Raw genomic sequence first — 27,531 nt, forward strand, 5'->3', positions numbered from 1 at the left:
TTAGTGCTGTCCCTGCTGGGCCGGGCTTTTCTAGAGTCAGCAGCCCTGGATGCTCACACAGCCCACACCAGGGTGGGGCAGCTTCTGGTCTCTTTAAAATTATTTCTGGATGCTGACCTATAGGTACAGTCCTTCCTCAGAGGCACCCTGATCCCACTGCTGGAACCCATCAATGTTCTCTCATGATCGACCTTTACTCACGATCTTGGTGCCCATGAGACAGACTCTAACTGACCTGTCTATCCACACCCAAGCCTTCTGTGTGGCGGTTAGTTCTTTGTCCCTGTTCCTTGTACCACATACCGTGTGCAGAACTTGGGGGCATTGAGAGACAACCATGGTCAGACATAGGCTCTGTAGCTGTGAAGAAAGGGGTCTCCACATGCTGGCAAGCCATGTCATTATCCCTGAAGCCTCATTTTCTTTATGTTTAAAAACGGATGCCATGACTGTGTCTTCCAGGAAACAGACTGTGAGATGGACACTTGCATGAGGTGATCCTTAAACACAGAGTGTGACTGGCCGTGTTTGCACATGGAGTACTTTAGGGGTCAGGACCACAGGGAGAAGGAGCAGGACTTCTCAGGACTGGGAAAAGGATGCTCATGGCCCAGCCCATCTCTCTGAGAGCACCAGCTGGGTCACCTATGTTTGAGATCAGCGCAGACCACAGTCTGTCTACATGGGTTAGCGTCTAGATACAAGCTGTCCCTGGAGAAAGAGTCAGCTCCTTTAGATGAGGGTCAATGGTAAAGAATGACTTAGTTGGGACACCAGATACCAAGTGGCCATGCAGCTTCATTTCTACAGGGACCTAGATAGTCCATCATGGTGCCCCTACAGAGAGCAACAGGCATAGGAAGATGAATAGGTGAAATGTCTATGGAGCGCCTGGCACTCCATCCCTATGGCTATCTCTGTGGTGCTCTGACCTCTACTGTGTCACCACGTCACTGTTTTCCTGTCTCCACTTCCCTCCTCCTCTTCTGTCTTAATTTATAGACACAGACAGGACTTCATTTGCTTGTCGAATTTTCAGACTTTGAACCCCTAGACTTGAGCCCAGAGCTTGTCCTACTTACGTAGTTATAGAGTAGAGATAAAAACAAAGGCATAACATCACACAACAGAAAAGACAAAGGCATAGGGTCACACAATGGAAACCTCCCAGAGGCCACTGTGGTAGCTTTTGGGGTAGTCTCTGTTGTCTTTATTCTGTACCTGGTGATAACCACGTGTGATTGTCTCCACTTTTGTTTCCTAGTTGATCTGGACTCCTGGCAGACTCTGCCCCTCTCTTCAGTGATTGTAGATCCATCCATCAAGCATTTCGATGTTGCCCAGGTCAGCGCTGCAGCCACCAGTAACTTCTCGGTGGCCCAGGACTTCTGCTTGCAGGGTAAGGGAATCCCCAGAGAGGGTATGGCAGAGCCTCAAAGTACTGCACTGGACACCGACCAAGGAGAGATTCCAAGGTGGCCTGGGGACACCTGACAGTAAACAGCTGGCAAAGAAGGGAACACGTGAGGGTCTTCCCACTCCTTGCTAGGCAGTCTGCAGTCAGAGTTTGCAACAGCAGACAGTCAGTGAGGGCCTCAAGCCAGTACAGAGGAAGATCAGCAGGCAGAAGTGGGATTGTTGTGAGGGTGAGAAAAAAGAGGTATGTGGAGCCAGGAGGGTGCCCATAGAAAGCAGGTGGGCTGCCATGGTGAGGAAGTGTGTGTACCTTGGAAAGGCCCCTGGGACTAAGCCAAGATCTATGAGTAAACACTAAATTGTAAGAGATACTTTCAAAGCAATTTGAAGAGTGTTCTAATTGGCACAATTATCTCCAGATGCACCTTTCTTCAGAGTTTCTAGGCACTGGTGATATTAAAATACTAACTAGGTGACCACACAATTCTAATGTTCCACAAAGGTTTTTTTTTTCCCTTTCTAAGAGTGGGCTGAGTTCAGGTGTCATTTGCACCCTGGTATCCTGAACCCATTCAAGATATACAAATGCTGGGTATCACCTTCTCCACATGACTGGATGTTTATCATGAAGACTATATGACCACGTGCAGATGGCAAGTTGTGTACTACACAGCCCTGGACAGCATCATGCAGAAACTGGGCTCTGAATTCAACAAAGGGCACAAGACACAGCTCAGAGAGTCCAGTGAAGCTGCCCCATCTTCAGAGCTATTCTTAGCACTGAATGTCGTGAAGTTGGTTAAATTGTACTGGACAGTACACGGCTTGTACAGGAAAAGCCATAGTTCAAGATGGAACATGGTTAGCATGTCGCAGGTTAAGGAAGAATTAGAGGAGGTGAAAGGTAACAGATCTGAAGAGGATGCCAGGAGATGGAACACAGAGAGTTGTGTTGCATATGAAGCCTATGGAAAGTTGTGGAAATATCTTTAAGCAAGGGGATGAAAAGAGCACATTTATGAGACAATTAAGCAATAAAAAAGCATGACCATTTTGTGTAAAATACCATGATGGAGGGTTAGGTTCCCACCACCACTGCTTTATTCTCAGCCCCAGTGCACAGAATTTATGAATAAGTTTTTCTATAATGAATATATAAGTAGATAGATAGATGGAAGGTTGGACACATGCATTGGTGAATGTATGATTTGACAGAAAGATAGATGGATGATGACTGACTTTGTAGGTGAATAGATAGGATGGGTGATTAGATGCATGTATGGTAAGGTATATGGATGGTGCAGTGCATGAATAGATTGGTGCATGATTATATGAATGCATGCATGCATGTAGCAATACATGGTTGCATGCATGAGATAATACCTCTGAGTCCAGGCCCCCCTCTCTCTCTTCTCTTCTACAGAATGTTCCCGTCACCAGGCCTGCCTTGTCACCACCCTGCAGATCCAGCCTGGGTTTGTGAGGTGTGTGTTCTACCCTGATATACAGAGCTGTATACACAGCCTACAGAGCCAGACCTGCTGGCTTCTGCTCCGTGAAGAAGCGGCTTACATCTACCGGAAGTCTGGTAAGTTGGATTGGGCCTCTGAAGCCATGGTTTGAGGGCTGGGTATGGCTGAGAAGGATATTTGCTTGGTGACTAGAATGGCAGTGGCTTTGAAACTCTTAAGGGAGACTTGGCCCAAGGTCACTGACTAGGAAACATTCTCCTGGGTGCAATAGGGGAAGTTGGAGAAATTCCCACTTCCGTACCACATTTATTCTTTGAATCACAGAAACTATCTGGGCCTTTGAAATCCATAAGATAAAAATTAAATGTGTTTTGTTAATGTGTGGTTTAGAAAGCTCTTGTCCATGCCTTATTTTGCCTGCATGCCTGGCACCTTCTCCTCATGTTGGAGATTGGCACTCTGTGGCACAGAGAAGTTGAGTGATGGCAGAAGGGAGAACCTAGAGGCATATCTGTCTCCCAGTGCCACCCTCCACCTCAGATTCATGCCACCTAAGGTCATGAATGCTCAGACGGAACTCTTCTCAACTCAGTTGAGTTTAAAGTCATTCAGGACTAGAGCTATAGCTTAGTAGTAGGGTACTTGCCTAGCATGCACACAGCCCTGGGTTCTACCCCCAGCACTACATATAAATAAATTATTTGAAGATCATTTACAATGAATGCTAGGCACTCATGACACAGTCAAGGGGAGAAATCCATATAAATCTATCATGGAGGAAGCCAGTAAAGAGCGGTGAGCCAGGAAACATGAGCCAGAGACTGTGGGGAAGCCCTGCCCTACTAAACACACTTACTGGGAAAATGAATGGTTGTTGAGGGGTTGACTGTACCTGCCATCCTGTCTCCTGAAGCAGGGTTACACCTTTTCTCTAGAAAGGATCAGATGAAACAATATAATAGGCTTCATAGCTATATATCATTATTATAGATACTCACCTGCCATTGTAGGATAAAAGCAGTAGTATACATATACAAAGCAGTGGACCTGACTGTGTCCTATAAAACTTTATTGACAAAGTCAGGAATAACTTGGATGTTCCTACCCTCAGTCATTCCTTAAGTCTACTCTGCATACCAGGGATTTCCTCCTCCTGCCTCTTCAACCTTCAGCCTACGAGTGTCTCCCAGTTCTGGCAAGCTCCTGGGCCTTTGATCTTATCTTCTATCTGAACATTTATATTATTGAGTTGATCTTGGTAGATTTTTAACAGCATATTCCACCAAGAGTGCAGCTAATCGATGTGGGAGTTCTGCTGAGAAATGCCTTAATATCGAGGTTGGGTTTTAAGAAACAAGTTACGTGCCTCTCTGGTACTTCAAGACTGAAGTTCAGTGGCTAGCCGTGCACTAAGGAAGAGTGTGCACATCTACACCTGCAAATCACAGACTGCTAGCCAAGGCAGTTGCATGATTAAATGCACGCTCTTTGGGAAGAACCCACTATGTCTGCAGGGGTTCAAAGGTAAAGCTGCCCATCTGGCATGTTCCCTAGGTTTGAGCATGCACATGGCCTGAGCAGGCAGCACCATACAGCAGGCTTGAAACTGGACTGGGATCTACAGACTGTGTTTTCACTCTTGCTCATGCCTTATTTAGGAAAGGTCCAGCTAAGAGCATACAACTGCTTCCCAAAAGGCAGAAGAAATTCCGGCCATCTTAGCAGCCACAATCATAGATGCCTAGGACCCTTGATTCACTGTTGTTGGGAATCACTTCAGTCATGATTTGTGCTCTATGTCCTACTAGAAAACAACTGCCCCTTTCCATCCTGCTTCCATCTGGGGCTCTAACTCATACTCCAGGAGTTTCCTAATGAAGACACCTTTGTTTCCCTCTCTATCCCTCTTCTGCTCCCTCACTGTCCCCCATTCTCTCTTCATCTTTTCCTAAATGTCTTCCTTATTTCCACCCATTTGCCCATTCATCTGTCTGCCTATCCTCCATCCATTCATCCTCCATCCCTCTGTCTTCTCCTCCCTCTATCCCCTCTTTATCCTTTCATTATTCCTTCAACTCACTTAGCCACCCATCCATCTTCCATCCTTCCTCCATTCCCGCAGCTCTCCTTCCATCTATCTGTCTGTCTTTACTTCCACTAATCTGTCTACCCACATGTAGAGTTCCTTCCATTGGCCAAGCACCGGGCTGGAAATATATTCTCTGTTGCCACTTATTATTGGTACCATAGCGTTGCAGAATCACTACCATTCCTGTTTAACATGAGGGAACTTGATGGTCGGACACACCAGAACCTTTGGCCAAAATGCATCTGTTCCATCATGTGAGGAGCAGATGTGCTCCCAAAGCATTGTGGGTTCTGCCTCACCCTTCCGAGCTTGTGGCCGGGTTACCAACAGACATCACAGCAGGTTTTTTAGCCTCATAACCCTCTGACATATCTGCTACAGAATTTTTTGTTGAGAGGAGAGTCTTGTTTTATCTACCATATGATGTTTACAATCTCCAGGCAGATACTAGTCACAACCCTCCACAACCTAGTGACAACTCAAAATGTCCCCAGGCATGATCAATATCGCCTCAGGTTAAAAAAAAAAACACTTCCAGTCAAGAATCACTGCATATAGCAATGGTTCTTAGGGAGTGGCTAGCTTCTGCCTACCACCCTTCTCTCTAGCACTCCTGTTTGGCCTCTCGGTGACAGACACATTTTTATGGAAGGAGCCATGCAGAATGACTTTGTTTTCTGCCAGCTCAGAGCAGAGAAAAACCTACCTTAGGACAATAAAAGATTTCACACAACACACACACACACACACACACACACACACACACACACACACACACCTTTCTTTGCTGGCATTTATAGTTTTCTTTGTGCAAGGCCTAAGTCTTATGAGGAACTACCTCAAGACCCCATGGCATGAGCCTGGGTCCCATTAAAGTTTACTGAATCAACAAATGAGGGAGAAGAGGTGCAGGAGAGGAAATAAGATCAGGTAGCCCCCAATGGCCAACAGTGAACTGATTAGTGTGGTGGCAGGGCTTTGGAGGACCTCTAGTGTACTGATGAGCAGGCCTAAGCAGCACCAGCTATGACCTTATGAATCAAGACTTGCGACATGAACCCCAGCTGGGAAGGCCTGGCAGAGGAAGGCTGGGGTAATGAGCCAATAGGAAGGGGGAGCCCTGACCAGGCTTGATGTGTGTGAACAACATGGTTGAGCAAGGGAGGAAGGGACAGCTCTGAATTCAGCATCGCCCATCACAGCTTGTCTCCACTGTAAACCATTTAGTTACAAGGAAAGTGTTCTAGAAAGTAAACTACATGGAGGGCACACTCACTTGTCCCAAATCTGTGCTGAGCTGACTGGAGCAATGCCTTTATCCAGCTCTCAGTATGAATGATCAAGACATTCTAACTCTGGACTAAGAGACTAGAAGTGATGGGTAACAGGTCCTACTCCAGACACCCAGTTGATGAATCATCTCTCACTGTAGGCCCAAGTGTTCCTTTTCTAGGCTCCTGGGTGTGTGATGAGTGGTGTGGGCCTGAGTTAACACATACACTTCAGGAGCATTGGAAAAATGCGGGAGACAGTTCATGAACAGGCGTCCATGTGCCCTTACACCTACTTTATGCTGCATGCAACAGCTTCTACTATTACTATTCACAGTTGGTGTTGTTGACATTGAAAGCTAACCTTGGCTAATTCTTAAATGTGGATGTAAATGAATCCCTGACGTTTTTCAAGCTCCCTCAAACTGCAGTGATGTTCGTTTTCTTGCTGGAAGCCAGCTGGAATGCCGATTCTCATTGTCCTTGTCTGCCTCTCTGCCCTTGCCTCCCCACCAGGAATCTCTCTGCTCCGCTCCGATGAAGCATCCACACCCTCTGTACGCATTGACCCCTTCGGCCAGCTTCAGGGTGGCTCTCAGGTCGTCAAGGTGGGCACTTCTTGGAAGCAGGTCTACCAGTTCCTTGGAGTTCCCTATGCAGCCCCACCCGTGGCAGACAACCGCTTCAGGCCACCAGAGCTCTTGAATTGGACAGACTCCTGGGATGCCACCAAGCCAAGGTATGGAACAAGTGGCACCACTGTGGTGAGTGCCCAAAGAATGTCTATCCCGGTCTAAACTGTCATGGCAGAGCCAGGTGTTCTGGTTAGAGCGGAGTATGTGATTGCATTCCATTAATAACACCAGGGCTGGCTGACACAGGTAGCCAGCTGTGATGGGTCGGTGCTGCTTTCTCACAGCTAGGCAGCTGGTGGAAGGCCTGTGTGTTCTGCTCTAGGCAGTGATTCTGGAACCCAGGCCAAGGAGGTACTGCACTTAGCAGCATGACTCTTTCAAGCTCTCCTTGGGCATCTGTGTCCAGGAACATAAGGCTGTAGAAGAATCTCTAGGAGGTTCATAGGGGGTCAGGCCTGAGGTGGCCGTGTGCATCACGCACACACATGACATTTGTAGTTGTCAAAGTCAGCAACGTCTGGCTTTGTAAAGGTGCCTTCTCTCTTTTTCTTTTGTTTTCTTCACCTTCTTTCCTCCTTCCCATCCTCCTTTTTTTTTCATTCTGTCTTTCTGAGATAGGGCCTCACTATGTCGTTCTAGGCTGGCCTGGAACTTGAGATCCTCCAACCTCAGCCTTCCTGAGTGCTTGGGACTACATGTGTGTTGCCATGCCTGGCCAGACATCTAACTTAGTGGGACTGAACATGCAACATGGTAGGAAAGATGAATGAGCCAATGAAAAGAAAAACCCTCCTCAACTAGCACAATATAAGGAGTTCTGTTTCTCCGTCCCTGTCTTTTCTGAGCTTATCACTCAGACCCCATCATTTCCCCCTCATCAAACCTGTCATGTTAAACGCTGACACATGATGAACTCCACTGGAATATTTTGTGAGAGAAGTCACTTAGCCCTGTGGGGAGTAGGCATTAGGTACCTCTGCCACTTGCAATTCTTCCTTGAGTCCTGTGACTCTGTCCTCAGGAGCACTGTCCTCCATGCCCACTGTGGCCACTCTCTGCCTGCTGAGCAAGTGCCAATCCCCAGAAGTAGAGGATGAGCGAGGGGCTCCTGAAGCCCTGTGGGAAAGACAACAAGGACCACCCTAATAGAGTGGCAAAGGAAAGTGCAACAGAGTGGAGTTGAGTTGGTTTCATCATTAGGAAACTCCAAACCCAGACACACTAATTAGAGAGCCTTTCTGTACTAGGATGTATCCAAGGGACAGAAGAGGTAGGTGACCACTCAGATCTTGGGTAGACAGTGGCTACAGAGTTCAGTCGTGCCATGATTGGTAACTCTTAGAAGATGAGTCCAAATAGCCTTGGGTAGATGATCCTTGTGTGGCCATTAGGAGGGGTCCCAGATGAGCTCTTCTACAAGGGGACACTCAAACTGACACCCAATCCTCTTCCCTGATGCAGAAGGTGGGTCTGACACCTCTTCTCAGGGCAGAGTCCTTGCAACGCAGCAAGGAAAGGCCGAGGCCCTGCCAGCTCCCGTCTCCTTCTCCGGGCTTGGTCTCTAGGTAGCATGTTTACCTCTGGGCGGCAAGTTTTCCCACAGTCCAATGGCCAGAGAAGGTCCTAGACATGATGCTACTCCTTCTATTCTCTGATCATACCTATGACCCGGAGCTTCCTCCATGAGTGGTGGGTATGGAGGAGAGGGGGAGAGGGCAGGTCCCTTTGATGTGTCTCTGAAAATCCCATGCCTTCTTTCTTCAGGGCCAGCTGCTGGCAGCCAGGTGCCCGTACCCCAACGCCTCCCCAAATCAGTGAAGACTGCTTGTATCTCAATGTGTTTGTCCCCGAAGACCTGGTGAGTTTAGGAGCACTCGCTGTATTGTCTGATGAATAACTCCCTATAGCAATCCTGTTTCCCACCTTCCCTGGGCTCAATGGAACATGTGCTCCTACAGCATTATGCTTAGAGGCACTGGGCTCCCTTTATGAGAGCTGAAAGTGAGTAAGGGGCTCAGAGCTTTCCAGACAGGCTCCTGTGTGAGATGCGTGAACATGAAGTGTTAGGCTATGACCTTGAACACAATTCTTCCCGTATCTGCTTAAGAAGCCACTGTTGTCTTGAGGCTGAGTGACTGGAGAACACAGACCACGAGAGGAAAAAGGGTGTGGGAAGGAAGTAGAGCTCCAAGTGTGTAGTGAGCATTGGTCCTACCTCTAATCACTTTGAAACATTAGCACAGCAGCCTTACCTCTGGGAGCCTCCATTTTCCTACCTATGAAGTGAGGCACAGGAACTGACATCACCGACTCCCATGGTTAGGCAGCTTGAGCCACACATACTTTCTCTTCTCACAAGTCCAGGATCAAAAGGATAATTTCCTCCATTGCTTATCTTCTTGGCTTGCCCTTGGCACCTTCTACCAGGGTCTTTCATAGTCTTTCCCTTGTGTATGCCTACGCACAAATTCCTTCTCCTTAAAAGGACACTGTTCTTATGGGATCAGAGTTCACATAGTGGACCACAATCAGGTCTCCAAGTATGATCAGTTTCTGAGCTAAGGTGTCAGTGTATGAATTTGGAGGATAAAATTCAGCCCATTGGATAAGGTTAAGTGTGTGCCAAGGCAGAGCTGGCCAGAGGGCTGAGTCTGACTTTATGAATGACAGCGGCATCTCACACGAGCTCAGCTTCAACCTCTTCCCTCTCTCCAACCTCCTCAGGTCTCCAACGCATCGGTTCTGGTGTTCTTCCACAATACCATGGAGATGGAGGGCAGTGGAGGACAGCTGACCATTGACGGCTCCATCCTGGCTGCAGTTGGCAACTTCATCGTAGTCACTGCCAATTACAGAGTGGGGGTCTTCGGCTTCCTGAGTTCAGGTGCGCTGCTGGTGTGATGGACAGGTCCATCAGCCTTCCATCACTGTAAGAGATACCGGAGACAGTTTGCCTAAAAGAGGAAGTACTCATTTGGGCTCTCTGTTTGGGAGGTTCTAGTCTAGTTTTGGTGGACTGCCCCTGTTGCTTGAGTTTATGCTGAGCTAACCCAGCATGACAGCTGGAGTGTCCAAGCACAGCTATGCTCCTCATGGCCAGGCAGCAATAGAGAGCGATATAGGGCTAGGAAGCTACAATCTCCTTTGAGAGAGTGAAAAGGGTCTACCAGTAGCACCATTTCAGAGCTAAGCCTTTAGAACACAGGCATTTAGGGACCTTCTGGATCTAGACTGGAGCAATTGGGTCGCTCACCTCTGAGTTGAAGCTGCTCCCTGCACAAACTCATCGCCATTTTCTCCAAGCCTCGGAACCTCTTGGCTCCTGCCCTTCCTATAGCCCAGCTAGACACATTTATGAGATCTTCCAGGGATGCTGCCCCCTCCCCAGCTCTTTGAAAGGAACAATAGCTACCATTTGTTGAAAACTTACACTATGTCTGAGACTGTCTCATTACATCTCAAGCTTCATCATGTGATGTGATCTAATGTGTTCCGAGTGTGTGCATTCAAATATATGTACATGCATGTGTGTATCAGGAATCTTAAAAGTTCTTATTAATAAAATCAAACCCAAGGCCAGTTATTGGGGTGAATACTGGAAGATCAGAGATACAGAACAAGCCATAGCTAACCTCACCTGGCCAACTTCTCAGTTGATCTTTTTTCCTTAGACTGGAAGCCTCTGTGTCCTCATATCCGAATGGCTCTCATTTGAACTGTGCTGCTCAAAACCTAAAAGCTTAACCAGCCAAATGCTGCTAGTTTCTGGTCCTCATATACCTTTCTGCTTTCTACCACCACTTCCTGGGATTAAAGGCTTACTTCCTGGGATTAAAGGCATGTGTCACCATGCTTAGCTGTATCCTTGAACACATGGATTTCTGCCGCTTGAATGCTAGGATTAAAGGTGTGAGTGCCACCATTTTCTAGCCTTTGTATCTAGTGGCTGTTCTGTCTCTGACCCCAGATAAGTTTATTAGGGTACACAATATTTTGAGGAACACAATACCACCACACATGTGTATGCTTAGAAGGAAGATTGGGGACCAAAGAGGTTAGAGACTTGGTCAGGAAACAGAACTGCTGCAGTGAACTATGGATACTCTTTCCATTGCTAGCTCTCAGATCTACCACATAGAGGCCATTGGACTTGGTACAAAGACTGTGTGAATAGAGTGACTCCCTCCTCCTTTATTTCCAGTCTCACTGTGAATCTGTACTCCTAGTCATACCACTCACTAAACCACTTAGGCAGAATAGAGTCCTGGCCCAGCACAAACACCCTCTCTCTACCCTTATCTACATACATATACCCCTGTGAAAGGGGCAGGTTGGTCACTAATGGAGAAGGTAGGGCCTTGGGATCTGAAGAACTAAGGCCAGTACTGGCTCTCATTGACGGTTTGACCTTAGACGAACCCTCCCTTTCTCCCAGTGTGTTAGATCCCTCCTCTCTAAAACAGGAATGGTTTTGCTCTACTTTCAAGGCTCCTGGAAGGGGTAAGATGGTGCGTTCAAGAGGTTTTAAAAGCCCATGAGTATAGGGGCTGAGCCTCATCGCTGATTTCCAAGGATCTCCTCCAAGTCCTGGGATGTGTTAAGAGTGGACAGACAGGTAGAAGCCAGGAGGGCCAGAAAGAATGTGGGTGGGTGGGGGAAAACTAGGGAGACCACGTGGTATAAGGACTTAAATGCCACAGCAGAGGCACCAGGCCAGTCTGTAGAGCAGGCAGCAGTTAGTGTAGAGCATCTTGAGGTTGAGGAGATGGTAGCTGTAAGGTTCTTTTGGAGCGACAGGCTCAGCTGAAAGCCACGGATATGAATGGAATCTTCTTCAGTCTCCATCCCCTGACTGAGGCTGGGTGGCGAGGAGAGTGAATGCAGTATAGAGTATGGAGTTGTACAATTTTTGCCATGGTGTAAATGATTATTCACTCGTGAACTTTCTTTTTAGGAGAGGAAGATTTCTGTTGGGTTTTCTGTCCTCTATTCAAACACAAAGCTGGTTCTCTGGAACTTAAGGGACATTCGGGGCTTAGCTGACTGAAGCTGATCCCAGAGAGCTCTTTCCAGACACAGCTAACTTAAGCTTAAGGCTTCTCTAGACAGCAGAGTGACTTTCCATATGTCCTCTGTCCTGAGGGGCATGGGGAATTAGGATTTCAAGGAGAATTCATACCCTTCTGGAGAGGTAAACTCATTTTTACCTCTGGTGTAGGTATCTGAGGGAAGGTTATAGAAACTTCCAGAATACCCATTCTTCTCCTTTCTGACTTACATCAATGCTACCTGATCATTTTATTTAAAAAAAAAACAAAAACAAAAACAAAAACAAATAAACCTAAACTACTATCAGCATCTGGAGAGAGTTACACTTCAGAGTTACATTGGAAGATATGTGCAATAGGAATTGTGTGCACAGGAGAGTATATACATTGAGAACTGTGCCCCAGGAGTAGTTACTTTCTGCCTTCAACAAATCCTGACATGGTACTGGCACCAGAGGAAGCCAAATTTGTCCTTGTTTGATGAAGGTCTGATTAAACAATGCCAGTTCTTACTTCCCAGGAGTCTAAAGAACTCAGAACGTCTATGTTACCCCTCATCATGTGGTGAGAAATTGACACATGGGCAGTGAGCATCAGGAACACTCCTCCTGCCTTGTTCCTGCCAATGCGGGCTATGGATAGCTCTCCCTAGACTCACAGCCATTGTCCTGACTCACTCAGCACCCTGTTCTCCTGGACTCCCAGAGGAAACAAACACATTGATCTTGACAAATGGAACTCAGGAGCAATCCAGAAAAGGCCACAGTGAGGACAGGGTTTGCCAATAGCTTTACCAGGCCCAGAACATGGAAAGCGTTTGAAGAGAACTTGAAAAGCTCCACAGCTGGAAGAGTAGTTTATATTATTCATGGGCTCTGAGCTGGTGTTCTCTTCAGCTTTGCAAATATTGGGTCAGGCAATCAGCATGTAAGATTTTCCTAGCTTGGTCTATTTGGGAATATGGGGTCTTTTGGATACGTTCCTGTTCTGTATGGAATCCCCTCATTCATAGCTAGAGCTGTGATGTCTCATGAAGGTCTGGGAGGGGAGCTCCAGAGAGATGTAGGCTGTGGCTAGATCTGTATGCAGATGGCAACAGGTGTCACAGTGTCTGTATTCTTTACTTTTCTTGTTGCAGTGATAAAATAGCCGATAGAAGCCCCTTAAGGGATCAAGAGTCTCCTTTGGCTCACATTTTGAAAGCGTGGTCCATCATGCTGGCAAGAGCTTGAGGTTGCTGATTACATTGCACCTGCCCTTGGGACACAGAGAGGGGAGAGTGCTGGTACTCAGTTCATTTTCTCCTCTCAGTTCAGGATCCCAGTCCATGGACTGGTGCCTCCCACATCCAGGGTTGCTCCTCCAACCTCTGTTAAGCCAGCCTAGACACTTGCTCACAGACATGCCCAGAGACTCCTGTAGTAGGTGATTCTAGAGGATGCTATGTTAGCAGTGTGAAGCCTCACAGTCTCTAAGGACAGAGTCAGAAAAGACGAGACTTATGTGAACTTTAGATGTGGAATAGACCAACAGGGAGACTCTATTATGGCAACCAAAGAGCAGTGTAGTGTCTCAAAAGAGCTAATGAGATGTATACTTTTTTTGTTATTTTGTATGTATGTGTGCAAAACATTTAGTATGGTGCTACATCTTCAATAAATAATTGCTAAATTCTATGATATAAGAAAGAGATGTAGGTTCAGTGGCACACCTCTAAAGCCATAGATTAGGCCATAAGGAGACTGGTCTCCTTTGCCTGGCCTGGGTTAGCCACTGTTTGACAGATGTACTGCAGTAGGGTCTGAGTCCTTGGGTGGGAATCACCTCCTTCCCTGGGCTGGAAATGAACATGCCTGGCCTCTGCTCTGAATCCCAGTCCTTCACATTGCCCTGTCCACTGACAGATGAGAAAGCCGGGGCTCAAAGAGGAAAGGTGTTTCCACTCTCCTGGCTAGTCAAGCCCAAAGTTCAAAGACAACCCAGATTATGCCCAGGTTCTGCTCAGTGTCCTCACCTGTGTCTGTAGCTTACAGTACTGGCCTGGGCAGACAAGCCCCTCGGAGAGCCTTGTGTCTGACATAGCACAGTTACTGTAAAATCCAAAGCTGTCAGCACACACAGGCTAATGACTTTCCTCTTTTTGTAGGCTCTGACGAAGTGGCTGGCAACTGGGGGCTGCTGGACCAGGTGGCAGCTCTGACCTGGGTGCAGACCCACATTGGAGCATTTGGTGGAGATCCTCAGCGTGTGACACTAGCATCAGATCGTGGTGGGGCTGATGTGGCCAGCATCCACCTTCTCACCACCAGGACTACCAGGCTCCAGCTCTTCAGGAGGGCTCTGCTTATGGTGAGTGGTATGGCCTGCTTTCAGTACTCCCTCAATGATCTCCCTGACTTTGGAGACTAGCTGGCTGCAATTATTGGTATCCTCTTATCCCTCATCCTGTCGTGGATCCCGTTCTGGCTGTCACACCAGGTATATGTGGTCCAGGGAGCTAAATGACTTCCTTAGTTCTTTCTACTCATGTGGAAAAGTCTACATGACTGAGTGTCTCTATTCCCTGGATCCTTATTAGGGTTAAAAGCCCTGGTCAGGGAGGAAACTCACTACTCAGGACTTTATCTAGCGGCCTGAGATGCCTGCTGAGTGGAGATGATGGTGGTGGTGCTGCTGCTGGCTGCCACTGTTGTTGATGGTTCCATGATGTTGATGATGACAAGAAGAAATGACCTAAATGACCTAGTTGGCTACATCAGGAGCTGTTTGGCCACTGACTAGCTACTGCTTGAATTGAGCCTTTGACTGGTCAGCAGCACTGTGTTAGATGATGGAGTGTCATGATAAATTAGACACATTCCAGTTCACAGGAGGCTTGTGGGTTGCAGGGTGAGGGACACATACACACACAGAGATATTTTAAAGGACCATGGAACATTTAAAAAGAATCCTCTGGCAAGGATAAGGGAAGGTAACAGTATAAATGGATATGGCCCTGAAGAGGGAATGTCTTAGGGAAAGGCTAAAGGCTGTGCAAGCAGTAACCAGAGGCAGAGTCCTGGTGACACTGCCGGTGTGGGGACAGTGTGCACAGCCTTGCTTGACTGGTGTATAACTTGGGCTTTCCCTGTATACATGGAAACTACCCAGGGGTTCTGCTTGTGCATTTATCCAGTTTCTTCTTTGTCTCCTCTGATGATCCTAGCCATTTTTAAAGAGTCTCATCAGTGGCACTAAAGACATTCCCATTACTGCATGACCATTAATGCTATCTGATGCTAGAACTGTTTTTATCATCTCGTGTAGATGCTCTGTACCTGCTAAATGTGAGCCCTGTACTTTCTTATCCCTAAAGCCTCAAGAAGTTTGTCTTCTGCCTCACTCTGGTTTTGTCTACTCTAGAACTTCGTATTGGTGGAAACACAGGGCATTCACGATTTGGGTATTTCATGTAGCATACCATCTTCAAGGTTTACCAAGAACGCGGTACATTTTATAAAATCCTTTGGCTTTAGATGGGAACAATATTCCATAGTGGGCATAGAGCAGCTTTTGTATCCATCCATTCACCTGTCAACAGACATCCGTTCTTTTCCTTTTGGCTACAGTGCGCAGTACTTCTGGGAGCAAGGGGTACATCCAAGGCTTTTAAAGCAGACAGGAAGCTGGTGTGAGATCCCATCTTGGAAAGCTTCTCTTAGAACTAAATGAAGAGAGAATTTAAGAAGTGGATATTTCAGGTAGAAAAGTTGTAAGGAGACCTCCAGTAACCAAAGCGAAGGAAAAGTGGAGGTGCTGGGGCAATAACTCAGTCAATAAACTTCAGAACCTGTATTAAAAAAAATCCATAAAAACCTGGATCCTGTGAAAAGTTGGATGTGGTAGTGTATGCCTGTACTTCCAGCACCAGGGAGGAGGACACAGCTCCAACCCTGAGCCTCACTGGCCAGCCTAGCTTACTTGGCAAGATCAGACCAGTGTAATACCCTATCTCAGATGATCACAATATACAACACCAACCACTAATGAACAGGTCTTAGGGAATGACACCCAAGGTTTGCCTCTGGCTTTCCCATGTTCACACACACAAGTGTACCTACACACACCCACACGCCCTCACACACGCAGGAACAAGGAAAGATAGAGGACCATTTAAATTAAAACTTTAAGCCTAATCCTGCACAGATCTGTCTCTGCTAATAACTCTAGACCAGATAACCATACTTCAGCTTCACCCAGTCCTTCTGAGGTCCACGCCTTTGATTATGAGGGAGGAGAATGTCACTGCTTGACCATAACTGATGCTAGACAGTCTTGGGTATTGTCACCGTTCCTGACAGACAGAAGAGCCGCTTACCTCTCTCTCTCCCTTTTGGAGCTGCAGAGGACTTCCCATTCCTTGGACTCTTTCCATACCTGTGCAGATAGTTTCATTCACAAAGAACACCCCCTCTCTTCTTTCCCCGCCCACTCATCATTTAAAAAGAACTTCCAGACTTTTGGGCTCAGACCAAGCTCTTTCTATGGCATGTGCTGCCCCCCAAACATCTCCTGTACAGCGGGTGTCCTGATTTCCAGGAGTCTGGTTGCTTTCAGCTCCAGGTCATTCTCTGCTACATGCCTAGCCTCTGGATAGGAGTGGCTGGTGTGCCTTGTGCTCCAAGGCTCTGCTGTCCTGCTTAGCACACCTTGCAGTGAGCAGGTGCTATGCAATAAACTCAGGGCACCGGTGTGGTTGGAATGAACGAGCAGATAATCTGGCGTTCTCAGGGACCCAGGGGTCCCTGTGAGCCTACTCCTTCCTGCCATACTTTTCTTATGCTCCTTGCCATTGGTTCCACTTTTCTTCACGCTGACCCTTTGAAGTGGATCCACCTAAGAGAGAGCTTGGAGCACGAACACCTTCTAATTCCTGGTCTTCAACTCAGGTCTTTCGTGCCTGAGGTTGATCTTGTGGGCAGTGGGGTCCTCCAGTGCCCTGTGTCACCCAGGCCTTGTCAGGACCTTAGAGATGCTCAAATGCCTTCATGGGGCCCAGAAGGCAGCCTTTTTTTTTTTTTTTTTTTTTTTTTTTTTTGGTGGAGTTTAAATTGTCTGGGGAATTTCAGAAACAAATGGCAGCGCATTTAAAAATAACCCCTCCGTCTGTTTTATGCATTTGGAAACAGCTTTTACAACCACTCCCAGAAGTCCTTGGGATCGTGTGAGCTTATTTGGAACTGAGCAAACAGAACTGCTTCAATGCCTTAGCAGCTCTTAAAGTGTTCTTTACCAGCAGATGTTTGGGCAAGGAGTGGGAGCTGCCAGTTTATTCTTGACTAAGATCTAACAGCTCTCTGCCAATCTTGGGTTTGGGACTGTTTAAACATCCATCAAGAGAAGCCGCTGTGGCGATAATTAATAATCTATATTTAGTGTACTGTACTTGGCAAAAAAAACCCCACTATCTTATCTCAGATTCCTTCCACTGGCTGGCACAGGGTCTTTATTTTATTTTCTAGCTAGAGATAAGAAATCTTATCTCTTAGAGAATTTCAGTGACTTACCAAAGAACACATACCAAAGAAGGAACCTCATGATGGATCAAGACCTAAAACTAAATCATCTGTTTTCCCACATTATGAGGCTGCTCCCCTGGTAACCTAGGATTTTCTCTGCATTTAAAGATGTACTAGAAAGTGGTCAAACTAGGCAGGTAGGCCTGAATTATGATCTTCAGACAAAACCCTTCACCTTCTATTTTTACCTGTAAAATCAGTATGTTTAATTCTATTGCTCAACATTGTGAGAAGCTATGGGGCAGAAGACTTCAAAATCCCTGGCCACTCAAGAAATTTAAGCCCCTTATTACTCCTTCCCAATCCAAGGGAAGCCACCTCCACCCACAAAAGTCCCAGGACAGCTTACTTGCCTGGGGCCAGGTTGGAGAAGAAAGCTTGAACCAGCCACACATCCCACAGAGCTGGATTCTAGGCCAGCTTTCCAGGGAGGGAGGAGAAGCTCTGTGCTTGACAGTAGGAAAACTTCCCCCAATGCCTCCAACATTTACCCAGGACTGTTGCTTTCCTGGCCAGCTCCAGCCTCCTGAATCCAGCTGAATCTGCACCTTTCCCTGCTCCATTCCCATGTGACCATGACCATCACAGATCCTAGAAAGTGGCCTGGTATGTCAAAACCTCAAAGCTTATAGGCCACATGTGTCCCAGAATAGCTAGGGAGGTGACCCAATGCTTTTGTAGTTGACATTATGGGCCAATGTCAAAAGATCACACACCCCTCTTGGCCTTTCTATCTCTGCTCAGTGGACAGTGTGTGTTATGTCACTGGAAATCTCTTTCCCTGAGGTCCCAAACCTTCCTTATCTCCCAGAGCAGAGGGAAGCTTCCATCAGCAACAAGATTCCTAGTTATCAGCTTTGAGGAATTCTGCCTAAATTTTTTAATTATTATTTTATGTATATGGGTATTTTGCCTATGTGTATCTCTGTGCACCAGTGTGCCTGGTGCCTGCAGAAGTCAGAAGAACGTGTTTTATCCCCTGGAACTGGAGTTTCAGATAACTGTGAGCCACGTGCAAGTGCTAGAAATTGATTCCAGATCTCTGGAAGAGCAGCCAGTGCTCTTAACCACTGAGCCATCTCTCTAGCATCCCGTCTGATTTTCCAATGCTATTTTCCCAACAAGTGTGATTCTAATTCTATCATGGCTAAGCACATCACTTCTTTCAGGAGTTTAATTATCTTACCAGGTTCTTGACAGAAAGCATCGCCTCTGACTTGTAGGACACAACTAACACCCAGGGCATGGTAAGAGGATGGTGACATGGTCTCACAGACTGTTGCCTGCAGTTGATGACTGTCACATAGTGGGAGTGTTCTCCTCTAGCTGGTATCTTCTAAACTGGCCTGACTAGTCTTGAGAACAGATGTTTCTGTATGAACTTCAGAATGATTTTATTGATGTTCGTTTTATTCTAATAATTCTCCTGGGAATTTGAGTATAATTTCATAGAATTTAATCTATTGATTTTAGGAATAAATCTACATGATTATGGTTAATACTATGTTCAGCAACAAGCTGACTCAGAAATACCCCTAGCTCTTGCCTGCTGGGTATATTGAGTTTTCTATGAAGTTTCCCAATAGTCTGTGGATAATGAGTATCTAGCTTATTTCTGTATTGTTGGAGCAGAGTCTCAGATGGAGTAATACAGAGACCCAACATCAAAGCAGCTCAGAGGACAGAGCCTTCTCTCTTTTCTTTCTTTCTTTTTTTTTTTTCACTTTGTAAGATGAGAAGCTGGTTGTCTGTAGTAATTTGAATGAAAATGGCCCCCATAGGCTCACAGGGAGTGGTATTATTTGAAAGGATTAGGAGGTGTGGCCTTATTGGAGAAATTGTGTCACTGGAGGTGGGCTTTAAGGTTTCAGAAGCTCAAGCCAGGCCCAGTGTCTCACTCTTTCTTCCTGCTGCCTGCCAATCCAGATGTAGTACTCTCAGCTCCTCTCCAGCACCATGTCTACCTATGTGCCACCATTCTTCCTGCCATGCTGATAATGGACTAAACCTCTGAACTGTAAGCCAGACACAATTAAATGCTATCCTTTGTAAGAGTTGCTGTGAACATGATGTCTCTTCACAGAAATTAAAACCTTCACTAAGAAGCATCTCTTTGACACTCAAGACACTAGTTTCTTATGGAGGTTTCTCTGCCATCCCAATGGTCTAATCCTCATTGATAGGACTGAATCTAAGCAGTGGAAGGATGTAGCATCAGAGGATTGGAGGAGGAGGAAGAGAGGGAGGGAAGGAGGGAGGACTCTGTTGGTCCATAGCTTGTGATAAAGGTCCTCAGCAGATCTTTTCTCACTCTTGAGACTCACTGGACTTGTGTTTATGCTCCGTCTTTCTTGATTGTGTTGACTTTGAATATGCATCTCACTCATTACATATAGCATATTAAATTTCTCTGTAAATTCTACCTGGTGAGCCAGGCAGTGGTGGCGCATGCCTTAATCCCAGCACTTGGGAGATAGAGGCAGGTGGATCTCAGTGAGTTTGAGGCCAGCCTGGTCTACAGAGTGAGTTCCAGAACAGCCAGAGCTGTTACACAAAGAAACCCTGTCTTGAAAAAAAATCCACCTTGTGTCTATTTTAAAAAGTAAATTCCTGGCATCTGCCCTTTGCTTTTCTGCCTCCGTGGACTGTGTCACCTACTCTGAGCTCTCCAGTCAGAAGGTGAGTCCACGCCAGGCGGTGGTGGCGCACGCCTTTAATCCCAGCACTTGGGAGGCAGAGGCAGGTGGATCTCTGTGAGTTCGAGGCCAGCCTGGTCTCCAAAGCGAGTTCCAGGAAAGACGCGAAGCTACACAGAGAAACCCTGTCTCGAAAAACCAAAAAAAAAAAAAAAAACAGAAGGTGAGTCCATTGCTTCCTAGTCTTTATTTCCTGAGACACACTGTACTTGAAGTGATAAAATCCTCTCTTGCTATTTTATCAGTGGCACCTTGAAATTTTTGAAAAATAGAAAATGCCATTTTCCTCTAAGCACTTTCTTCTGTGCAGTTTTCCCCTTTACTCAAGAATTCTTTAAGAATTTAAATTCATGGAATTTTTCTCATCCTCTGGCAAGGCCGCTTCCAGTGCCCCTTTAATGGTTATTTAATATGTTATAAAAACAGTATCATCTTCAGGGTGTAAGCCATCTGCCTTCTCCCTGGACTGCTTTTCCTGTAAGTAGTATTATGTAATCAATTCTCATCTTACATTTCAATTTGCTTCAGTGTGTAGCAAAAGTTTTCCTTGTGTTCATTTCTCTCCATGAAAAAAACAAAAACAAAAACAAAAACTTCCACATGTGCAAAGGGATCACCTGAGCCCCATGATAGAAAATAAATATACCTGTGCATTCCTCCAATGAAATCACTTCCAGACAGGGATCCACCTTCCATAACCTCTTTTCCAAGTGGAATGTGGGCCTGGGACTTGATGGAGTCTACCTTTTCTTGGATACCTTCTTTATTTTTAGGCTATGCGCTCTTAAAACTGTATGTCTCATAGGCAGTATGATGCTGGAACTTCCAACATTCACCTTCCATCCAGCATCCAGTTGATCTTTCAAAGGACCTAGTGAGCAGTTATCACTCTTCTCAGCTCTGCCTTTCTCCCATACGCAGGCTAAGCTCTGTCTGTTCAGGGCCTGCAAACTCCTCACTCTGGATGATGTTTCTATTGCCACTGCCCCTCAGGCTCAGCCATGTAGCCCTTTGGTCTCTTTAAGCCTTTAAGCTGCAGACTTGCTCAAGTCTGCAGGACCTTCCCTGGTGGTCTGTTCCCTGGACTATGCAGCTATCTATTGCTCTTGTCTCAGCATCCATATAAAGAGTCATGGCTGCATGGAAGTTGCTATGTTTGGCATATCCCCACCACCCCTTCCTCAGAAAGTGTCTCCTTTGTTAGTGGCATCCTGCTCTGTGACATCAGAGACCTCCATGGCCACAAGCCTCAGCAGTTAGGTTGAACAGGTGTCCAGATGACGTTTGTGAAAAGAAATTCTCAGAAGACAGTAGCCCAAGAACCACAAATAATGTGAAGATAGTTATCATGGTGAATTCAAGAAATCTCTCCCTCTTGAGCACTCCTGTGTCCACTCACATGAAGTGAGAAGGGGACCCCGAGCAAGTATCTCTTGCTGGCTTTTCTGCCTGTCCTTCCAGTTGAACTCTTCTTTGAAAACCAAAATCTGGAAACGTCAGAGAAGCCTAGTCACACTTCTCAACCCACAGGTCCTTCATCCAAGGTTAAATAAGTATGTTTTACTTTAATCAGGAATAAATACATGATTGGGCAAAGTGTAATGCTTCCCACTTAGAAAATACCCCCAAGTGCTACCCAAAGTTCCAATCACATTGACCACAACAGAAAACAGCACAGAAGATAGCAGATGTATCAGGAGCCAGAGATCATGGCCTCATAGCAGAAGTCACTGACCTGGTATGGCATCTGTTTCTCACACACTGGCCAGTCTCTTTGAAATGGCCTTTGGGAGAGACCTAGGAGACCATACATGTCTCTTGGTGTAAAACACCAGACATGACAATAAATGAAGTCATGCCAACGCATACACTTTTGTCGTTTGCAGGATGAGCCCAGGTATATGGACCGCACATGATGGGTGACAAATCCCACCTGTATTTCTCTTACTGAGAATCCCTTTGATGAACAGGGAGGAATGAGCCATGGCAATCCTGCCTCCCACCCCCAGCAAGATGTAGGCATGAGACTGGCTGGAGGCTTCTCTTTTCTGAATGCCTTGTGAGTTTTCTCTCGCCACTCACAGTCACATACGGCAGCATTCAGCTTCTCCAGCCCCCCCCCTTTTCCAGAAAGGGGCATTCTTATTACATGCAGATGCTACCCTTATTAGAGTAAAATATACAGGATAAATTAATTCTTTAAAGCCCATCAGTCCCCTTAAAAAAATCTAACCATACTAGTCTACTTAGTCCAACAGCCTTTGCATTCCTGACAGATCCATGGGAACAAGATCCCTTGGGTAACCCTCACTTGTTCCCAGTCCATTGTAGCTGTGAGATTTCGTCCTGTTTCACATCCACTGTTATATTCTGCTGATCGGCTTGTCTCTCTGACCCTGCTGGAAGCCCAGCATTAAGGGATGCTATTCATGCTTCTTTTGTTCTCATTTGACCTCAGCACAGCGGCCTTTGCCAATAGGCATGAGGAATGGGGGTTCTAGAATAACACAGGACCCCAGGAGCTGGAGGATGCCTTTTCTGAGAGGAGGCAAGACTGTCTATCTCAGAGGTTTGCACAGTAGAGCTGCCTCCTGCCTCTCCTGATTGCCCCTCCACTGACCAACACTCTCCCACAACTTAGCATAGCCATCTACTTCTGTCCATGTGGCTTCGGTGCACCTGAGCGCAGAAGGTGCCACTTGGATCAGAGCTGTAAGTCCTTTTGGGTAGTGTTTAATGTCACAGGTCCTTTAGGAAGAGAGGAGACATAGCCCAAAGGTCTCACTGGGCCTTTAAAGGTCGCCCTGCTCCAGGTAGAGTCATTCTGCAGACCTAAGAAGCCATCTTTCTCATGTTCTTTCTCAGATGGATGTTATCCACAGGTTCTCAGAGAAGGGCCATTTGGACTGTGAGCTGGAGTCAGTCTCCATGCACTGTCTTTCAGGAGTGTTCTGTCCTACACACACCCTCATACACACACAGCTCTTTGAAATACTGCCCCATTACATCATGATTCAAACATGATATAGCTCTACAATACTGATCAGACTCCAAGGAGAAGTTCCTCTGATCACTATGTAAAGGCAGTCTCCGTGTGACTTCTCTTGGTTCCTCGAAGACACAAGATGACCAGGGAGTAGAGAACTCCGACTTCCACTAGATCCCAGGTGGCCACCAAAACATCTGTCTTTTGTGTACCAGCCAGGGCATTAATCTTCAAAGTACTGGGGCTCTGAAAAGAAGGAACTCTTGCGTTTGCTGCCATTGTAGATTAGGGAGAGACTCTTCTTCTTCCGGTCAAAGGAGCTTGCGTCATCCCCTGTCAAGGACAGGTAAGATGCGATGCTTTCCCGGAGACCGTAGCTGAAAAGGGATTCATCCACTCTGAGTGGGTTCTCTGCCCCCTCTGGATCTCCCTGCAATCTGAGTGAAAAAAGAGGGATGTTAGACAGAGTAGGTGATGGGGACAAAGAACGTGAAAAGGGAAAGGGAAGCGGAGAAAGAAGAGAAGGAAGAGGAGGAGAAAGGGATGAGGAGGAAGAGGAAGGAGAGGAAGAGGGGAGAAGGTTAGTCTTTTTCTAGCTGGTTTGCATTCTCTTTCTCGCATTTGTATGCTGGAGCCACTGTTTCTTCCCATGAGAAACTTTAGTGAATATTCTTTATTTACAAGAGATGACCATTACATTCATGTCTTGGGCCATTTTGATCTCTGATTTGCTTTAAATTAACTGATGAGATGCCCAGGTTCATGTTCAGTTCCGGAGGTACCCACTGAGTACATCCCACAGACACACACCTGAAAACACAATAGCTGTTGGTGGAATAAGTAGAACAAAGTAATGGAAGTACTTGTTTTTCCTTTCTTACTCTGAGAGAATGAGTTGCCTTAAGATTTAGGTGGAATGTTTAAGCTTTGTAATTAGATTTTAAATATTAAATTTACATCAGGTTTATTTGTATGTTACTGTCTTGGATTCTAATCATCAGAAAGAGCAGGGTGGTGTGTGTTCTGTGAAAAATGTGTTCACATTGAAAATGGACTTGGGGAATGTTTGAGGCTCTAGAAAACTGTAGGCACCATATGCCAAGACACCCAAGGCTGGATTCCCAGAATTCAGAGTCTGCCCTTGCTCATGGGGTGCAGGCAGGGCCAGGAGCTTGCTCATGATTTTCTTATGCTGTGTTCACCCCCAGCTGGTGCTCCTATGTGCTCATAGAGGGCACACATGCATATGTGCAAAAAATTCAAGTTCACATGTGTACGCACACACATACACACAAACACACACCTGGATGCCCTCTTCAGTCAAAGGTCTTCTGGCGCAAGGTGACGGGTGAACCAGAGGTGGTGCAAGGTGATAGGTGAGCCGCTGAAGCAGGTGTGTTCTGTGCCAGACAAGGTGTGGTGAGCACACAGCATAGACCATCAGCCACCTCTGTGGATGGAAGTACACAACAGTCAGGGATCCAGGCATGCCATAGACAGTGTGGAGAACAAAACAGAGACCCACAACAGTATAGGTGCCTGGTTACTGGCATGGGGAAGCTGAGGCCAAGATGTTAAGGGGGCATGGGGTTTGGCCAATGTTGCTATGTCCTGAAAGATAAGAACTCTAGGCTTATACTGACATGTAAAGAATTAGAGTCAACCAAACTTGAGTTTGTGTTCAAACTTTGTTCTAGTGGTGAGTTACCTCACACATCTCTGAGCCTCCCTCTCTCCAGTTGCAGAAGGGAGGGAAGGAGATGACCGAGAAAAACAACTGACGAATGCCTATTTGAGAGCAGAGGTTTCATACCAGGCGGAAGTTCATGGAACTGTCCCTGGCTGGGCCAGAGAGTGGAGCCGTGTGCAGTGCAGGCATCTCTGAATGCTTTCGGAGCAGGGAGACACATGAAGTAAGGACAGAAGGAGGAAAGGGAGGAGGAGGAGAAGGAAAAGGACGGGAGAGCAGAATGAAGGAGGAAGCAGGTGGAAAAGGCAGAAAACGATGTGACAGACACGGGGAGAGAGGGGAGAAAGCAAAAGCCAAAAGGCGTGACGGAGCAGATGGGCAATGCAAGAATAAAGAGACCCTTTTGGGCCTGCACACTCCGTAGGAGCAAAATGAGAATGAGGCAAACCCACTGCTGCTCCCCTGGGCTGGTGCTTAGTGTCTGTCCTGCAGGGCTTCATGTCTCTTGGAGCAGCAGGAAATAACTCCCGTAAGTTCTAAGCCTCTCTATCCCACGGCATCATGAGAAATACAGATGCTGTTGTCCTAGACACCTAGGCCTAAGGAGTCAGTGCCACCTTACTCACGACATGGGTCCCAGCCCTGCCCTCAGCCCTGAGAGACTCAGGCCTGAGATGTCAGGCAGGCAGGCAGCACGTCTCTAGCAGGACCCAAGTACCTTGACCTTAGTCCATTCATCCTGAGGCTTTTGAGAGCATCCTACATCCCGAGTGGCCTCTTTTGATCTGATCTGTGAATCTCTGGGGTGTTCTTACCCAATATAAAAGGAAACCGTCTGAGGAGGCACAACAGCCTAGTAGAGAGTGGCAGCCAGGCCCTCACACACACACTCCTGGTTTCCAGGTGGGCATCATGATAATCCAAAATGTCACCCAGATAGACACAGGTGCCGGAGTCAGGAGGGAAAGCTTGATTGGATATGCATCTGAAACAGTGCCCTGTTGGGGCTGGAGATGTTCAAAGGCCTCTCAGATAATGAGGGAGGACACAAGGTGGACATGAAGCCTAGAGATACTGCGTCTCTACTGCATGACAAGATGGACTCTGAGGGTATTCTCCTTTAGCTCTACTCACACGTTGTGTGGCATGGAGTGAACAAAAATCACCCAGGCAAGTGACATGAGCCAAAGGCTGGGCTGCTCTCGCCCAGTTCATCTCACCGAGGCTCTGTCTCAACTTCATACTGTTAGTAGGATACCCCATACTTGTTGGGGTATGGAACAAAACACCACAGAAATGTAAGCAAAAGTCCTGATCCCTGGACTTGGAACCAGGACGCGTGCCCAAAGCAGTGCGTGGCTTTGAATAGAAAACAGGTAACCTTGTCCTGCCTGTTGGCTGGTACACACCATCTAATTCACCCTGGTCCCAGCAACCTTGTTCTTGATCCCATCTTTCCCAGCAAGATCTGAGAGGAGATACAGGAAGCATTCGGGTCCCAAGGCCCTCCCCAGTTGGGCAGAGGTGAGCCTCTGGCTGTAGCTCTTTGGCCCACATGATGGTCAGGAGTGTATTTCAGGAAGGCACTAATTCTGTGCCAGCCTTGCTGTAGTCCGGAAGCTCAGGAGGAGGAGGAGGTGGGTATGCCTCGCCCAGCAGTATGTTGTCTCTCAAGCACGAGGGCTCTAGCGGGTGGCATCAGCTTCATATTTGCTGTTGTCTATGCAAAATTTCTGGTCAGCACACTCCTCAGATGATTGTCATTAAGAGTCAAATACCACAAACAAACTTTAGGCAGAGGTAGTTGAAGTCCGGGACTCCCTTCCTCTTTCAGTTTAACTAGCTGCTAGCTTTGAAGCCATCACAGAAGTGATACTTGTAATTGTGTTACACCTGTCAGACTCTATCAGGCGCAGTGCATAGGTCATTGGGTTTAGCAGTCTGCAAGAGGCTGTTCCCACCACCTTTAATGAGGGAGAGGTGGAGGCCTTACCCAGCATCCCTCACAACTAGTTGGAGCACACATCTGCCTCTCCCAGCAGCCATTGCTCAATATTTGCTGTTTCTCTTAGGTCAGAGGTATCATCTATGGGCTCCTTTCTCCTTGTAATGTTCCTCAACCTTAAAGGATACTAGTAAGGTTGCCAGTGCAAGGCCAAGCATCTTGAACCAGGGAAAAGGAGATATTAGCAAAGCAAACACAAAGCCATCCTTTCCTTGCTCCGGTTGGGCAGAGGAACAGAGGAGGAAGGGGCCGAATGAAAGCAGTTGCCATTCTGTAGGTGCTCACGCCAGGTGCAGGCTCTCTGCTACAGCACTTTGCACATTCCAGCAATTCTCACCATGTCCATGACAGGTAGGAACAGTTAACATCCTCTTTGCACAGGAAGAAAGTGAGACAGGAAGAGTCACACAGCCCCAGGTGCACAACTGCCACCCAGCAGACATGGGATATAGAAACACAGGGCCAGACTCTGTCTTGGAAACCTAGCCAAGTGCTAAGCCCTCCTCCTGCACAGAGCATAATCCTAACAATAAGGCTGGTATTGGGGGCTTTTCAGTCTAGCTCATAGCTCTCAGTGACTGCACTCTATTCCCGCAAGCCATGTAGTGCTCTGGCATCTTGGGGATCCTCCCCATCTCAGTCAGCCTAGAAGACAAATTCCCCTC

The 27,531-nt window shown here is 46.8% G+C and overlaps 2 protein-coding genes across 4 annotated transcripts in view; one reads left to right on the top strand and one right to left on the bottom strand.

Annotated features, from left to right (window-relative positions):
• Window positions 1-27,531, top strand: part of Tg (thyroglobulin) — a 184,647-nt gene that overhangs the window by 91,198 nt on the left and 65,918 nt on the right. Inside the window, exons 33-38 of the mRNA XM_052747930.1 lie at window positions 1,265-1,399; window positions 2,840-3,004; window positions 6,765-6,987; window positions 8,648-8,741; window positions 9,608-9,767; window positions 14,078-14,280. Coding sequence (XP_052603890.1) covers window positions 1,265-1,399; window positions 2,840-3,004; window positions 6,765-6,987; window positions 8,648-8,741; window positions 9,608-9,767; window positions 14,078-14,280 — 980 coding nt within the window. The remainder of the gene's footprint in view (window positions 1-1,264; window positions 1,400-2,839; window positions 3,005-6,764; window positions 6,988-8,647; window positions 8,742-9,607; window positions 9,768-14,077; window positions 14,281-27,531) is intronic.
• Sla (Src like adaptor) overlaps window positions 24,457-27,531 on the bottom strand; it is a 48,764-nt gene continuing 45,689 nt past the window's right edge. For 2 of the 3 annotated variants that reach the window (XM_052747928.1, XM_052747929.1), the window contains one exon: window positions 24,458-24,621. In XM_052747928.1, the coding sequence (XP_052603888.1) occupies window positions 24,488-24,621 (134 nt within the window). In that variant the 3' untranslated portion in view covers window positions 24,458-24,487. Of the gene's footprint in view, window positions 24,622-27,531 lie in introns of all 3 variants that reach the window. The other variant, XM_052747927.1, reaches the window with a different exon arrangement.

Source organism: Peromyscus californicus, unplaced genomic scaffold (genome assembly GCF_007827085.1).
Source record: "Peromyscus californicus insignis strain IS unplaced genomic scaffold, ASM782708v3 Scaffold_20__1_contigs__length_68692818, whole genome shotgun sequence".
NCBI lineage: Eukaryota > Metazoa > Chordata > Mammalia > Rodentia > Cricetidae > Peromyscus > Peromyscus californicus.